Raw genomic sequence first — 15,837 nt, forward strand, 5'->3', positions numbered from 1 at the left:
GAGGGCAACACCGGCCGCTCTAAACACCTCCTCAGTACTCCAGGGGCTGCCCTTCCCATGCACCAGGTTCTTTTTTACAGGGTACACCAGTAATTCATCCACCAACAGTGCTCTTCGTGCGCCACTACGAGATACACGATTTAAACAGACCCCACACTTGGCCCGGGCTCTTCCTGGGCCCGAAGGCTCACGCTCTGTCATCTGTCTCTGGTAAACCTTCCTGGCCCACCCATGGTTACAAAGACCAGTCCTGGAGGCCAGTGGGCTCTGGGCATCCTCCCCCATCGTAACCAAGCCCATCAGTCAGCCCTCCCTCTTCACGTGGAACGGGTACAAAAACCCACTTCCCTGTTAATCTTTGAACACGAGACAATACCCACTGTCTTGCTTCCTCTCAGGATCCACTCACGGAGGGAGATGAAAACTCAAAGCAGGTTATCGTGAGCAGGAAAAGGCTGGGGTTTTAGATTTACTGTTCAAGACACTTCTTAAGCTTTAAATCCTTTCCGTTCATAGCAAACTGCAGCCACATGGACCAACTGGAAACTCACTGGGATGGACGTGAGGGGCTCAGGGCAGAGCAGCGGGTCTTTATGGGAACCGTTTCTCTCCCCACCCCTAACACATGCATGCTTTTCTGGGGTTGCTTTTGGCCGCTCCGCAAGATATGCAGGATCTTACTTCCCCAACCAGGGATCAGACCCATGCCCCCTGCAGTGGAAGCACGGAGTCTTAATCACTGGACTGCCAGGGAAGTCCCCGTGCATGCTTTTCTTTACTCCTCGTAAGACACAGAGCATGGCATTTTTATATGGGAGGCAGTTGCATTTACTAAACTCTTCCTCAGGACCACAGCCAGATATAAGCTCTGGGTGGAGAATACCACGGTCTGAATATGTTTAGCATCTTTCATACCCCGTGGTCTCTTCTCAAGAGTTTTCGCGTGACATTTGATGACCAGTGCCTGGAAGCTTCTTTCTTGGTTATTCCTCTTCTACAGAACTTCCCTGGAACTCACTAAATTGTTACACATTCCCTGGGATAGGGAAAAACCCCCCAGAGAAAGGAGACATACAAACCAGAGGGAAGTAAAACAGAAAGTCAAGGTCACCAGGAAATCTTGCAGTCAGGTCAGGTTGCCAGAGCCACCTATGACCGGGGAGCCAGGTAAACAGACAAAGAAGGAGAGCACCCAGGTACGCGCGCACACGTGCACACACACACACACACACGTCCAAGAGCCTGTGAAATATTCCATTTCTTGAATGCTTATTAAGGTGTCCAGACATTTGAATTTTTACAGATGTTAAAACAAACTTAAAAGGCCAAAGAACAAAGTTGCTTGCATTTCATTCTTCTTTAATGGGAAACATTTGTTCCTCTGGGTTTCTGAGGATAAGCAGTATGTTTCCAATTTCAAACCATCACCCTCAGTATCAATAAACACAGTCTGGTGACCACTGGGAGCTCTCCTTTGAAGGTGCCAGCACATGGCCACCTTGCCCAAGAAAGGACTTCTTAATGCGGCAGAGTAAAGCTTGAAACCTGCAGAATCCCCGGGATTCCAGAGTGGAAGAAGCAATTAAGTATTAATTAATATTAATCAATTAGTAAGGATTAGTTAAGCATCTGTATCCCAAAAGAAAGCAGACCTATCCCTACCTGGGGAGTAAGGCTGGCCTAAGGACCTCATGTGCCCAGAGTACTTCCTCTCTAGCCGTCACTACCCTTAACAGTCCCACCATTAGAGCTGCTCACAAAAACACACACTCTTGTGGCTAAAAGAGATATAAAACACCACCAGTGAATCACTGCTTCCAGGTAAAGCTTTACATCCGAAAGGTCCCTATCAAAAAGCTTATGTGAATGCATCAGCATTCAGGAACGGATGACACACTGACTGGGATACACTTCACCTTGGAAAGCACATGATAGACCCATCTGTGAAGAAGAGGAACTGGGAAAGATTCAGAGCATGGATGCTGGGAAACCCTATTTCCTCATCCTCAAGGTTCAGTGACGAGTCTTCCAACCTCTCCTCCCATAAGAGATGGGTTTATCTAATTGCCAGGAGAGCAAGAGTGGAACTGAAGCATTAGAGGTGCACACTCACGGCCTCACTCCCTTCCTTTCTCGATGCTCGGGGGCTGTGAGCAGCACGTGGCTCTCCTGGCAGCGGCGAAATGAGGGCCTGCCCTGTGGCCCCAATGACGCCCCCTAGGGGAAGCCCAGCCAGGCTCAGGTGTTAGAGTCTCATTTTGGTTGGTCCAGCCCTGCCATCACCAGAGATGCTCTTTTGATCCCCATCTGGGGCCGGTCACCTATTTATCAATTGGTTCCAAATTCAGAGGTGAACAGGATTAAGACTGCTGGGGCTCTTGAATGCCAAGGATGCAGTCTCTGTGGGATGCAATTGGAAGGGCCCAAGCTCGGCTGGAAGGCAGTATGCGGATACTGAGTGACGTGGGAGCAGACACAGACACACACTTACCGATTCGTCTCTCCCCGCCTCCAGCAGAGCGTCTAAGCGGCTAGTCTGGCTCAGAGCCAGCTCAAAAGGCGATTTCTCAACCCAGCTGATGGCAGCGGCTATGGACTGTGCAGTCACAGGAACAGCACCTTCCTGCCATTTCACAGGCTCTTGAGAAACCCTGAAAGGGACCGCATGGGGCTGTCACTGGCAGTGCTCGATGTAGCTGTCAGCCCTCAGTCTCTTGCTACGAGCAGCAAGACACCCAATGTCACCAGAGCTGAGAGAAAGAAAACACAGCTCCCAGCCCTCTCAAAGTTACCGAGAAAACAGGCGAGCTGTTTAAGGCAGGTTTCCAAAGCACTATGACCTTCCATAAGCTGTACTGACTGGGAAAAACAATGCTTACAGGAGAATTTAAAAATCTCAAAAATTCGAACATCAACAATTGCATTAAAATTACTGAGGAACGTGCACAGGGAACTACCCTCAGTATCTTGTAATAACCTATAATGGAAAAGAATCTAAAAAGGAATATATGTATATACACATATAAAACTGAATCACTTTGCTGTATACCTGAAACTAACACCACATTGTAAATCAACTATATTTCAATAAAAAATTTCTAATGTCAAAAAAATTATTGAGGAAAGTTATTTTCATAAACAGGAAGGCTTAGGGCTTCCCTGGTGGCGCAGTGGTTGAGAGTCTGCCTGCCGAGGCAGGGGACACGGGTTCATGCCCCGGCCCGGGAAGATCCCACATGCTGCGGAGTGGCTGGGCCCGTGAGCCATGGCCACTGAGCCTGCGCGTCCGGAGCCTGTGCTCCACAACGGGAGAGGCCACAACAGTGAGAGGCTCGCGTACCGCGCAAAAAAAAAAAAAAATAGGAAGGTTTAGATGCAACTGTCTTCTGTGAATAGTTAAGTTTATAAGGATTCACAGCATTAAGATTTGCAAATCAGCAACAATTTTGTTACCCCACAATTTTATTTCTAATTCTTTTATTACATTGTTTTCATTGTTCTGAAACATTCCCATCAGTTACCTTTTTTTGGATCAAAAATAGTATTGTTCTGAGTTCAGCAGACCGTAAGTTTTTAAATCCTGGAACATTTTAATTCAATCATTTAATTTGAGCTTAGAAATGTGATGGAATACCCCCAAAAAACAAGGGCCACTTGAGTTTATCTCTGTGTTTATAATTAAACGAATTTTATGAATCACTTATGAATTTGTAATTATAAGAATTACGTGAATCCTGGACTAAATGAATCAGCCTGATTTGCCCCTCCTAGCCCACCTCCAGATACAGAGGCTGCCTTACCTCTGTGTGGCCCTTTGGGTAGAGAACCTGGCTGAGTGGCATCTATGCTACACATTTCCAAGGAAGCTAAAGCACTGTAGACTTAATCACTTAATTCCTTCAATAATATAACTGCGACAGAAATAGCAACTTGGGCTAGAACACAATTAGGCAGCATCCTCAAAGGTGTCATCTGTTTAGCTGAAAATATTTTACTTAAAAAAGAAAAACTCGGGCTTCCCTGGTGGTGCAGTGGTTGAGAGTCCGCCTGCCGACGCAGGGGACGCGGGTTTGTGCCCCGGTCTGGGAAGATCCCACATGCCACGGAGCGGCTGGGCCCGTGAGCCATGGCCGCTGAGCCTGCGCATCCGGAGCCTGTGGCTCCGCAACGGGAGAGGCCATAACAGTGAGAGGCCCGCGTACCACCAAAAAAAAAAAAAAAAGATTTAAAAAAGAAAAACTCAATTAGATAGATGTCCCTCTCATCCAGATGTTTTCTGTCAGGGAAGTACAGCCACTGTTCCACATGAGAAGTCAGTGCTGAAGTCCAAATTCTCTTGAATACAAGAATCTGTAAAAAATTGATTGTGAAAAATCTGAAATATGGGAAAGTCTATAAAGCCAGCCACCTGTTGTTCTGATTAAAGGGGGTCAACTTACAGGGGAAATCAATATGAGCTGCAAACTCAATCTGCAAAGCAGTGAAATTTGTGACACTGGAATTCATTATTGAACCTAAAGTCTAAAACGTATGAAGGAATTTTAAGAATTTACATTCTTATATTTTGACCTTGCCATACCATACACTGAAGAAAACAACGTTTTAAAGTATCTTCCAATTTGAAAACTAAGATGCCATATACAAAGCAGATAAAAGTTTTTAAGATTTACTCATTGTGGGTTTTCTGCTGGAATGATATATTCTAGGAAATTACAAGATTATAGCTCCTCCCTCCCCACAGATCTAACTGTGTTAGTTATGCTCCTTAACTCCAAATACATGAAAATTCCTCATGAAGTTTCAGGGAAATACTCCTTTCCTATGGGAACTCACCATATGATATTGAACTTGGCTATGTGAGCCACCTGCTCCTGGAGGACCATGATTAGAGCATCTTGGCACAGATTAAGCTCCTCCTCCAGTATGCCGCCACAATCCAGCACTATGGTGATGCACTGTTCCAAGATGACACCAAATATCTGCCGGCTGTTGCTGGTGAGCCAGTCCATCCGCTGCTTGTAGCTCTCCACAGCTTGTGTTAAGTGTTCCACATACTGATAGATCAGTTCTGATTTGGCTGTCAACTTAATGAAAATAAAAGTAACAAAATAAAATAAAATTAATAAAAGCACACCAAATCAAGTCATTTGAACCACACTGCAGCCAGGAACAATAGGGCCCACTGAGTCATGGGCTATGCCATCAAGAACTGTACATTAATAACAGTTTCATAGATGATCCTTCAAACTCCACATAATCCAGGAGGAAGTCTTCCAATCTTTCAACTGAAAAACCCTTGGATAATTCCCCATAGAAGGAAACATGGTGATGAAATCTATTCAAAAATATAGCACTCTTTTTAAAAAAACGTGTTTCCAGATTGTGTTTAACCTTTCTAGTTACAGAATTATTTTTATCTGAAAATGCTCAGGGGTACTTTAAGAAATTAGGTAGAAGAAAAGAGAGATTAGCAAAGGCAGAGGGGAAAAAAGTTCCTAAAGGAACTAGAAAAAGATGAACAAACAAAACACGGAGTTAGTAGAAAGAAGGAAATCATAAAGATCAGAGCAGAAATAAATGAAATAGAGACTAAAGAAGCAATAGAAAATAACAACGAAACTAAGAGTTGGTTCTTTGAAAGATAAACAAAACTGATAAACCTTTAGCCAGACTCACAGAGAAAAAAAGAGAGAGTGCCCAAATCAATAAAACCAGTAATGAAAAAGAAAAACTTACAACCAACATTACAGAAATACAAAGGATCATAAGAGATTGCTATGAACAACTATACACCAACAAAATGAACAACCTAGAAGAAATGCACAAATCTCCCAGATGGAACCAGGAAGACACAGAAAATATGAACAGGTCAATTATCAGTAATGAAATTTAATCAGTAATAAAAAAAAAAACCAACAACTCCCCCAAAACAAAAATGTAGAACCAGATGGCTTCACAGGTGAATTCTACCAAACATTTAGGGAAGAGTTAACACCTATCCTTCTCAAACTATTCCACAAAAATTGCAAAGGAAAGAACACTTCCAAACTCATTCGGCCAGCATCACCGATACCAAAACCAGATTATCACAAAAAGAGAAAATTACAGGCTTATCACTGATTCACATAGATGCAAAACTCTTCAACAAAATATTAGCAAACCAAATCCAAAAATACATTAAAAGGATCATATATCATGATCAAGTGGGATTTATTCCAGAGATGCAAGGATGGTTCAGTACCTGCAAATCAATAAATGCAATACACCACTTTAACAAACTGAAGAATAAAAATCATATGATCATCTCAATGGATGCAGAAAAAGTTTCTGACAAAACTTAATATCCATTTATGATAAAAAAAAAAACTCTCGACAAAGTGGATATAGAGGGAACAGACTTCAACAAAATAAAGGCCATATATGATAAACCTATAGCTCACAGCATACTTGATGGTGAAAAGCTGAAAGCATTTCCTCTAAGATCAGGAACAAGACCAGGATGCCTGCTCTTGCCACTTTAATTCAACATAGTATTGTAAGTCTTAGCCAGAGCAATCAGACAAAAAAGAAATAAAAGGAATTCAAATTGGAAAGGAAGAAGTAAAACTGTCACTGTTTGCAAATGACATGATACTATACACAGAAAATCCTAAAGACACCACCAAAAAACTACCAGAGTTCATCAATGAATTCAGGATACAAAATTAGTATACAGAAATTTGTTGTAGTTCTATACACTAACAATGAACTACCAGAAAGAGAAATTAAGAAAACAATCCCATTTACTATCACATCAAAAAGAATAAAATACCTAGGAATAAATCTAAGGAGGTAAAAGACCTGTACTCAGAAAACTATTGAGACACTAATGAAAGAAATTAAAGATGACACAGATAGAAAGATATACTGTGTTCATGGATTGGAAGAATTAATATTGTTAAAATGACCATACTACCCAAGGCAACCTATATATTTATGCCAGCCTTATCAAAACATCAATGGCGTTTTTCACAGAACTAGAACAAATAATTTTAAAATTTGTATGAAAACACAAAAGACCGCAAATAGCCAAAGCAATCTTTAGAAAGAAGAACAGAGCTGGTGGTATCATGTTCCCTGACTTCAGACTATACTACAAAGCCAGCAATCAAAACAGTATGGTACTGGAACAAAAGCAGACACATAGATCAACGACGCAGAACAGACAGCCCAGAAATAAACCCATGCATTTATGGTCAATTAATTTATGCAAAAGAGACAAGAATATACAATTGGGAAAAGACACTCTCTTCAATAAGTGGTGCTGGGAAAACTAGACAGCTACTTGTAAAAGAATAAAATTAGAATATTTTCTCACACCGCATACAAAAATAACCTCAAAATGAATTAAAGACCTAAATGTAATACTGGAAACCATAAAACTCCTGGGGGAAAACATAGGAAGAACACTCTTTGACATAAATCGCAGCAATATCTTTTTGAATCTGTCTCCTAAGGCAAAGGAAACAAAAGCAAAAGTGAACAAATGGGACCTAATTAAACTGAAAAGCTTTTGCACAACATATGAAACCACTGGCAAAATGAAAAGACAACCTTCTGAACGGGAGAAAATATTTGCAAATGATATGACTGATAAGGGATTAATATCCAAAATATAGAGTCATACAAATCAATATCAAAAAAAACAAACAACTCACTCTCCGCCCTGGGTCGCCGCAGCCTCCGCCGCTTTCAGGCCTAGCAGCCTGAAGAAAGAAAAAAAAAAACAGAAAAAGATAAAAAAGAAAAGAAATCCGGAAACGCTTTTAAATCTTTTAAAAAAAGAAAGAAAGAGGGCTTCCCTGGTGGCGCAGTGGTTGAGAGTCCGCCTGCCGATGCAGGGGACACGGGTTCGTGCCCCGGTCCAGGAGGATCCCACATGCCGCGGAGCGGCTGGGCCCGTGAGCCATGGCCGCTGAGCCTGCGCGTCCGGAGCCTGTGCTCCGCAACGGGAGAGGCCACAACAGTGAGAGGCCCGCGTACCGCAAAAAAAAAAAAAAAAAGAAAGAAAAAAAAGAGCGAATCCTCCTCAGAGGACCCGTGGGGAAGTCACTATGGCACGCTTCCTGCCTGCCCCACGCCGCCGCCGCCGCCCCCGGGCGCCCGTCGGTCCCCGCCCGTCAGTCCCCGCCCGTCGGTCCGGTGGTGAGCCGCTCGCGCGCCCGCGTCCACGCACTTCCTTACGCCACCCGGCCGCGCCGCGTGGCAGCCCGAGCCCGCCGCACCCGCCCCCCGCACGCCGGCCTCCGCGCTGCACGTGTCCGCGCTGCCCTTCGCCTGCCTGGCGTGGGTGGCGCCTGCGCGCTCGGGCAGCCCGGGGGCTTGCAGAGTCGGCACCGACAAATATTTGGTTTCCCGTTTTCCCGGGCTGCCGTAATCTTAAACCGCCAGGAGCCCGAGGCCTATTTTTATAGAGAAACGCACGTTCCGGAGGCCGCCGTGGGCACCACGGGGTTGCCTCTGGAAGAATTTTTGTAATTTGGAGGACAGTCCCCGTTTTAATTTTTTTCATTTTTTGAAATTGGGAGCTTCCAGACCAGGACAGCTGAAAACTGCAAACTCCCAGGGAGGGCCATATTGGTTTTGAGAGCCTTTTGTCTGCGGTTTGGCAGTCTCCTCCGAGCCGCCCCCAGACTCCTCTCCGGCCCGCGGAGCCCACTCCAGCTTCTCTGAGCTTCACTGCCACCTGTGAGCCGCGGCACGGGCCACGGCTCCGAGCGGAAACCCCCTTTGTCCTGTGTGGTCCCTCTAAGAAGTCCTCCTGGCGGGGCTCAGGGTGGTGGGGAGATGAACGCTGCAGCCAGCAGCTACCCCATAGCCTCCCTGTACGTGGGTGACCTGCACTCAGACGTCACCGAGGCCGTGCTGAACGAAAAGTTCAGTCCTCCGGGGCCTGTGCTGTCCGTCTGGGTCTGCCGCGATATGATCACCCGCCACTCCCTGGGTTATGCGTACGTCAACTTCCGGCAGCCGGCTGACGCTGAGCGGGCTTTGGATACCATGAACTTTGATGTGATTAAGAGAAAGCCAATCGGTAACGTAGTCTCAGAGGGATCCCTCTTTGAGAAAATCTGGCGTGGGAAGCGTCTTCATCAAAAACCTGGACAAATCTATAGATAACAAGGCACTTTATGATACTTTTTCTGCTTTTGGAAACAGTCTGTCCTGCAAGGTAGTGTGTGATGAGAACGGCTCTAAGGGTTACGTCTTTGTCCACTTCGAGACCCAGGAAGCTGCCGACAGGGCCATCGAGAAGATGAACTGCATGCTCCTCGATGACCACAAAGTGTTTGTGGGCAGGTTCAAGTCTCGAAAAGAGCGAGAAGCTGAGCTTGGAGCCAAAGCCAAGGAATTCACGAAAAACTCTGGGGAAGAGGTGGATGATGAGTCTGAAAGAGCTATTCAGCCAGTTTGGTAAGTGTCAAGGTGACGAGAGATCCCAGTGGGAAATCCAAAGGCTTTGGCTTTGTGAGTTACGTAAAGCACGAGGATTCCAATAAGGCCGTGGAAGAGATGAATGGAAAAGAAATCAGTGGGAAAGTCATTTTCGTCGGCCGTGCGCAGGAGAAAGTGGAACAGCAGGCCGAGTTAAAGCGAAAATTTGAACAGCTGAAACAGGAGAGAATTAGTCACTGTCAGAGGGTGAATCTCTACATTAAGAACTTGGATGAGACCATTGATGATGAGAAGTTAAGGAAAGAGTTTTCTCCTTTGGGATCAATCACCAGTGCTAAGGTGATGCTGGAGGATGGGAGAAGCAAAGAGTTTGGCTTTGTCTGCTTCTCATCCCCTGAAGAGGCAACCAAAGCAGTCACAGAGATGAACGGACGCATCATGGGCTCCAAGCCACTGTATGTCGCCCTGGCCCAGAGAAAGGAAGAGAGAAAGGCTCACCTGACCTACCAGTATATGCATTGGGTGGTTGGGATAAGAGCGCTCCCTGCCAATGCCATCTGAAATCAGTTCCAGCCTGCAGCTGGGGGCTACTTTGTGCCAGCAGTTCCACAGGCTCAGGGAAGACCTCCGTATTACCTAACCAGTTAGCACAGATGAGGCCTAATCCACGCTGGCAGCAAGGTGGGAGACCTCAAGGCTTCCAAGGAATGCCAAGTGCTATACGCCAGTCTGGGCGTCGTCCAGCCCTTCGCCATCTGGCTCCAGCTGGTAATGCTCCAGCCTCTCGCAGCCTCCCTACTACCACTCAGAGTCGGGTCTGAGTGCCCAGACCGCTTGGCTATTGACTTTGGTGGGGCTGGTGCCGCCAGCAAGGGCTGACTGACAGCTGCCAGTCTGGAGGTGTTTCCGCAGCTGGGCAGAACCTAGCACCTCGTGCTGCTGTTGCTGCCGCTGCTGCTCGGGCTGTGGCACCTTACGAATACGCCTCCAGTGTCCGCAGCCCTCACCCAGCCATCCAGCCCCTGCAGGCACCCCAGCTTGTGGTCCATATGCAAGGGCAGGAGCCACTGACCATCTCCATGCTGGCCGCAGCACACCCCCAGGAACAGAAGCAGATGCTGGGTGAACGTTTGTTCCTGCTCAACCAGATGATGCACTCAAACCTGGCCGGGAGGATTACGGGGATGCTGCTGGAGATTGACAGCTCGGAGCTGCTGCACGTGCTGGAGTCCCTGAGTCTCTCCGCTCCAAGGTGGATGAAGCTGTGGCGGTCCTACAGGCTCATCATGCCAAGAAAGAAAGTGGCCAGAAGGTGGGCGCTGTTGCTGCTGCTACCTCTTAGACAAGGACAAACCGATTCAAAAGCCAAATAACCCCTCATGGAATTCAGCTCAAGGTTTGAAGATGCCCTAGCTCGTCCTATGGACCTCAACACCAAGACCCACAAATTGCAAATTTAGTAGGTCATTTTGTATCAAAAGGTCAATTCTGAAGCGCCTAGAATTTTTCAATTGAAAGATTATATTCTTTGGGTTCTGATATGGCGCAGACAGTGTTAACTTTTTTTTTCTATTGTGAGTTTTGATTTTTCCCCCCAGAAATTGATTTTATTTGATGTACCCAAGTCTTACCCAAGTTTCTCAATAAAGAAAAAAATCTCCATTAAAAAAAAAATGGAAAAAATGGGCAGAAGATCTAAATAGACATTTTCCCAAAGAAGACATACAGATGGTCAACAGGCACATGAAAAGATGCTCAACGTCACTAATCATCAGAGAAATGCAAATCAAAACCACAATGAGATATCAGCTCACACCTGTCAGAATGGCTATCATCAAAAAGACCACAAATAGGGCTTCCCTGGTGGCGCAGTGGTTGGGAGTCCGCCTGCCAATGCAGGGGACACGGGTTCGAGCCCTAGTCCGGGAGGATCCCACATGCCGCGGAGCAACTAAGCCCATGCGCCACAACTACTGAGCCTGTGCTCTAAAGCTCGAGAGCCACAACTGCTAAGCCCGCGCACCTAGAGCCTGTGCTCCGCAACAAGAGAGGCCACCGCAGTGAGAAGCCCGCGCACCGCGATGAAGAGTAGCCCCCTCTTGCGGCAACTAGAGAAAACCTGTGCATGGCAAGGAAGACCCAATGCAGCCAAAAGTAAAAAATAAAGTAAAAAAAAATTTTTTTTAAAATAGAGATGAAAAGCCTTAAAAATGTTTTAAAAAAAAAGACCACAAATAACAAATGCTCAGGAAATGGAGAAAACGGAACCCTCCTACACTGTTGGTGGAAATGTAATTGGTGCAGCCCCTATGAAAAACAGTATGGAAGTTCTTCAAAAAACTAAAAATAGAACTGGCATATAATCCAGCAATTCTCCTGGGTATATATCCAAATAAAATGAAAATGCTAATTCGTAGGTATACATGCAGCCCAATGTTCATAGCAGCATTATTTACAGTAGCCAGATAATGGAAGCTATGGAAGCAACGTAAGTATTCATCAACATATGAATGGATAAAGGAGATGTGATATATATATATATACATATATCACACAATAGAATAGAATATTACTCAGAATTTTACTCAGCCGTAAATAGAATATTACTCAGCCATAAAAAAATAATGAAAGCTTGCCATTTGCAACAACATGGATGGATCTGGAGGATATTATGCTCAGTGAAATAAGTCAGACAGAGAAAGACAAATATTGTGTAATCACATGTGGAATCTGAAAAATAAAACGAATGAATATAACAAAAAATGCATCTGTATCATATTTGCATCTGGCGTTGAATTGTATCGTTTCATAAATGACATCAAATTTGTATTCAACCTAGAGATTATCATACTAAGTGAAGTCAGACAAGAAAGACAAATATCATATGATATCACTTATATGTGGAATTTAAAAAAATGATACAAATGGACTTATTTACAGAACGGAAGCGGACTCAACAGACTTTGAGAAAAAACTTATGGTTACCAAAGGGGGAAGGTGGCGGGGGGAGGATAAATCAGGAGTTTGGGATTAACATATACCCACTACTGTATATAAAATCAACAAGGACCTACTGTATAACACAGGAAACTCTACTCAATCATCTGTAATAACATATGGGAAAAGAATCTGAAAAAGAATGGATATGTGTATATGTATAACTAAATCACTTTGTACACCTGAAACTAACACAACAATGTTAATAAACAATGTACTCTAATAAAAAATTAAATTAAAAAAATTTGTATTCAACAAATCTAGATAAAATTCAGACACTCCAGAGAAAACTGGGTCGGGCTGGGGGAGAAATTAGGTAGAAGAAAAGAGAGATCAGCAAAGGCAGATGAAAAAAAAAAATCTCACTGAAACATCTGCCTAAGCATAATATGCCAAAAATATTTCTGAAAATGCTTCTAAACATGCCAGCACATCTGCCTGGCTTCCTCTAAGGGATGCCACCCCACTACCCATCCTCCCGCTCACAGCCTTTGTCCTATGTCCTCTTGTCTCTCAGGCCAAGCTCCCCTGTACCTGGATCACTTGATCACCCAGGGCTGCCACCAACACTCTAGGGGCTGCCCCTGAAAGGTGACTTACAAATAAAGCATCGTTCACACAGGTCAGGCAAAATCGTGCAAGGCCTTTCAGGGTGTAGGGAGGCAGGAGACAGACAAAAGGAATAAGAAAAAAGTGTACCCTATGCTGTGAAGAATCAGACATTAAAAGATCTGGTACTTTAAAAAAAAACAACTTTAACAATCTTCACAACACCCCCAAACACCTAAATGGTTAAGGAAAATGTGTCTTCGGAACACACCATGTAATTCTACGTTTTCACGCTGGCCCCTCTGCCTTCAACTCCTTTCGTTCTCATCCCAGCCCCCTCCCCACGCCCCCGTGTCGGCAGAATTCCTAACTCCCTCGCCAGAGTTCACGGCACTTACTACAAACCTCTACCACAACACAGAAACCAGGGTGGGACCATGTCATAGGGGCCATGTGGGTGGAATTAGATGGCAAAGACAGACGTTTTCAATACTGCCACATTGATTTTAAGGTGGTTCAGATTTAAAAAGCTGCGCAGCGCCACCAAAATAAAAATGAAAATAAAAGTAATGTACATTTTTTAAATGTTAAGAAATAACCATCCAGGTGGTACGTGAATGTAAAGTGACATGAAAAAGTATCCAGGAAGCAACATGATGGGACGTGTGTCTCTGGAGCTCCCTGTGGTGGCCGGGGTGTGCACAGCACCTGACGTGTTAAGGGTGCGCAGGAATCACGTGTTGAATTGCTGGGAATGAAGGACTCCAGTAACAGATGCCACTCAATCTCTGTCCACTACTACCTGCATCAGGGGTCCTCTATTCCTAGAGCATCTACCAGATAACAGCAGCTTGTGCTTGCCTGTCAACTAACTTCTGTCATACTGCTTTGTTTCTTTATTTTCCAGGCAAAACAAAGTGTTGATATGCAAAGGTTTTCACCTCCGGTCAAGACCTTTCTGCTCTCATCTCTAATGGGTCAAGTGCTTCTCTCTCCAGTTCCTGGGCCGTGACATTCACCACTGTCTACACACAGAAGAAATCCTCCAGCCCTGATAAGGCCTTGGCCTGCCTGCCTCTCCATGTAGACCTCAGTAGCATGTCCCAGGACCTGGCCATCCATCGAGGGAACTCTGACTTACATTGTACGCTCTGCCATCTTCCGTTGTATAGATCCGTGGAAACAGGCCGTCTGCATACCGGGAAGCCACAAGTCTCCCCAGAGACGTCACATAATCTGCATGTTTATAAAGAAAAGCAGTCAAAATGGTACATTATCAACACTTATTTTTATTTCAAAATGCTATTCTCTGACATCAGATTATATCCCCAGGGACACCAATAATCCGTGATGCTTAGTATTCTGTTCTAGATAACGAAGTATTTCTAGGTGCTATGATAAATGTGACTGTTTACGACATGTGAAATCCTGTGATGCATGAATGAACGGGGAGGAAGAACAGGGTTTGTTTCTTGGTCTCCTGGTTCTTTTGTCCAGAATGATTAAGGCAGAGGTCAAAAAGATGACATAGAAACTGTGTTTAATTCCGGAGATCTTTTATTCAGGACTTGGGCTTAGTTTTCAGAATTTTAAAAATTAAACTTAGATATTATCTACTGTTCTCTCGAGTGGGGATTCATGAATAAATGAGTGAGATGAAGCAAGTAGGGAATAGAGTCAGAACACTCATACAGGATGTCAAGACCACTTTCTTCTCAGAGCATATGCTCAGCTGTTCAACATCCGTCCCATAAACACTCATTGAGCACCGCTATGCGCTAGACACAGTGCTTACAGAATGGGAGTACAGTGCTTCCTGAAACATATGTTTACTCCTTCGCAGAACTAACAGAAGCTTTCAAGGACTAATTATGACTTGGCAGGACAGAGATGAGGTAAGGCTTCATGGAGCTGTTTTATTGTGATAATTATTTTATTGTTGCCGTTATTGTTAGTATTATTAAGTCTCAAAGGTGGTAGAGAGAGTGGTGGTACTCTTCGATCCAACACTTCCTTTCCTTTGCCTTTCTAGGGAGGCAGGATCACGGCCTCCTTGGGAAAGGCAGAAGGGGCAAGGCTGAATTTTAGAGACCAGGTTTGGTCCCAAATCACCAGGAATGATAAAATTCACAAGTCCTGAAGTTCAGTGTCCATAATAGTAAAGAGCAAAGAATGGATACTTGAATCCCATCAGCAATAACCTCACTCAATAAATCTCTCAATCTTTAAAATCTTCATTTCTAAGATTTCAACATCTTTTTTTTTTTTTTTCTTTGCAGTATGCGAGCCTCTCACCGTTGTGGCCTCTCCCATTGCAGAGCACAGGCTCCGGACGCGCAGGCTCATTGGCCATGGCTCACGGGCCTAGCCGCTCCGCGGCATGTGGGATCCTCCCGGACTGGGGCACAAACCCGTGTCCCCTGCATCGGAAGGCGGACTCTCAACCACTGCGCCACCAGGGAAGCCCCTGATTTCAACATTTTTTTTTTTTGCGGTACACAGGCCTCTCACCGTTGCGGCCTCTCCCGTTGCGGAGCACAGGCTCCGGACGCGCAGGCTCAGCGGCCATGGCTCACTGGCCCAGCCGCTCCGCGGCATGTGGGATCTTCCCGGACCGGGGCACGAACCCGTGTCCCCTGCATCGGCAGGCGGACTCTCAACCACTGCGCCACCAGGGAAGCCCCTGATTTCAACATCTTGACTGACATCTACAGAGCAGCGTCAAATCACCAGCAGCATTCTCTCTTTACCTAAGACATTTATCTGGAGTCAGGAGGGAGGGCTATTTTCTTTTTTTTTTTTTTTTTTTTTTTTTGCGGTACACGGGCCTCTCACTGTTATGGGGTCTCCCATTGC

At 45.0% G+C, this 15,837-nt stretch overlaps 1 protein-coding gene and 1 pseudogene across 9 annotated transcripts in view; one reads left to right on the plus strand and one right to left on the minus strand.

Moving 5' to 3' along the window:
- VWA3B (von Willebrand factor A domain containing 3B) overlaps positions 1-15,837 on the minus strand; it is a 244,818-nt gene that overhangs the window by 179,668 nt on the left and 49,313 nt on the right. For 5 of the 8 annotated variants that reach the window (XM_079941376.1, XM_079941377.1, XM_079941379.1 and 2 more), the window contains 4 exons: positions 14,123-14,217; positions 7,698-7,745; positions 4,834-5,084; positions 2,492-2,651 (listed from right to left, as the gene is read on the minus strand). In XM_079941376.1, coding sequence (XP_079797502.1) covers positions 2,492-2,651; positions 4,834-5,084; positions 7,698-7,745; positions 14,123-14,217 — 554 coding nt within the window. Of the gene's footprint in view, positions 1-2,491; positions 2,652-4,833; positions 5,085-7,697; positions 7,746-14,122; positions 14,218-15,837 lie in introns of those variants that run through there. The other 3 variants (XM_079941375.1, XM_079941380.1, XM_079941381.1) reach the window with 3 other exon arrangements.
- Positions 7,700-11,728, plus strand: LOC307196455 (polyadenylate-binding protein 4-like; annotated as a pseudogene). The gene has a single exon. The product of its transcript is annotated as a polyadenylate-binding protein 4-like (transcript).

Source organism: Stenella coeruleoalba, assembly GCF_951394435.1.
Source record: "Stenella coeruleoalba genome assembly, chromosome: 13".
Classification (NCBI taxonomy): domain Eukaryota; kingdom Metazoa; phylum Chordata; class Mammalia; order Artiodactyla; family Delphinidae; genus Stenella; species Stenella coeruleoalba.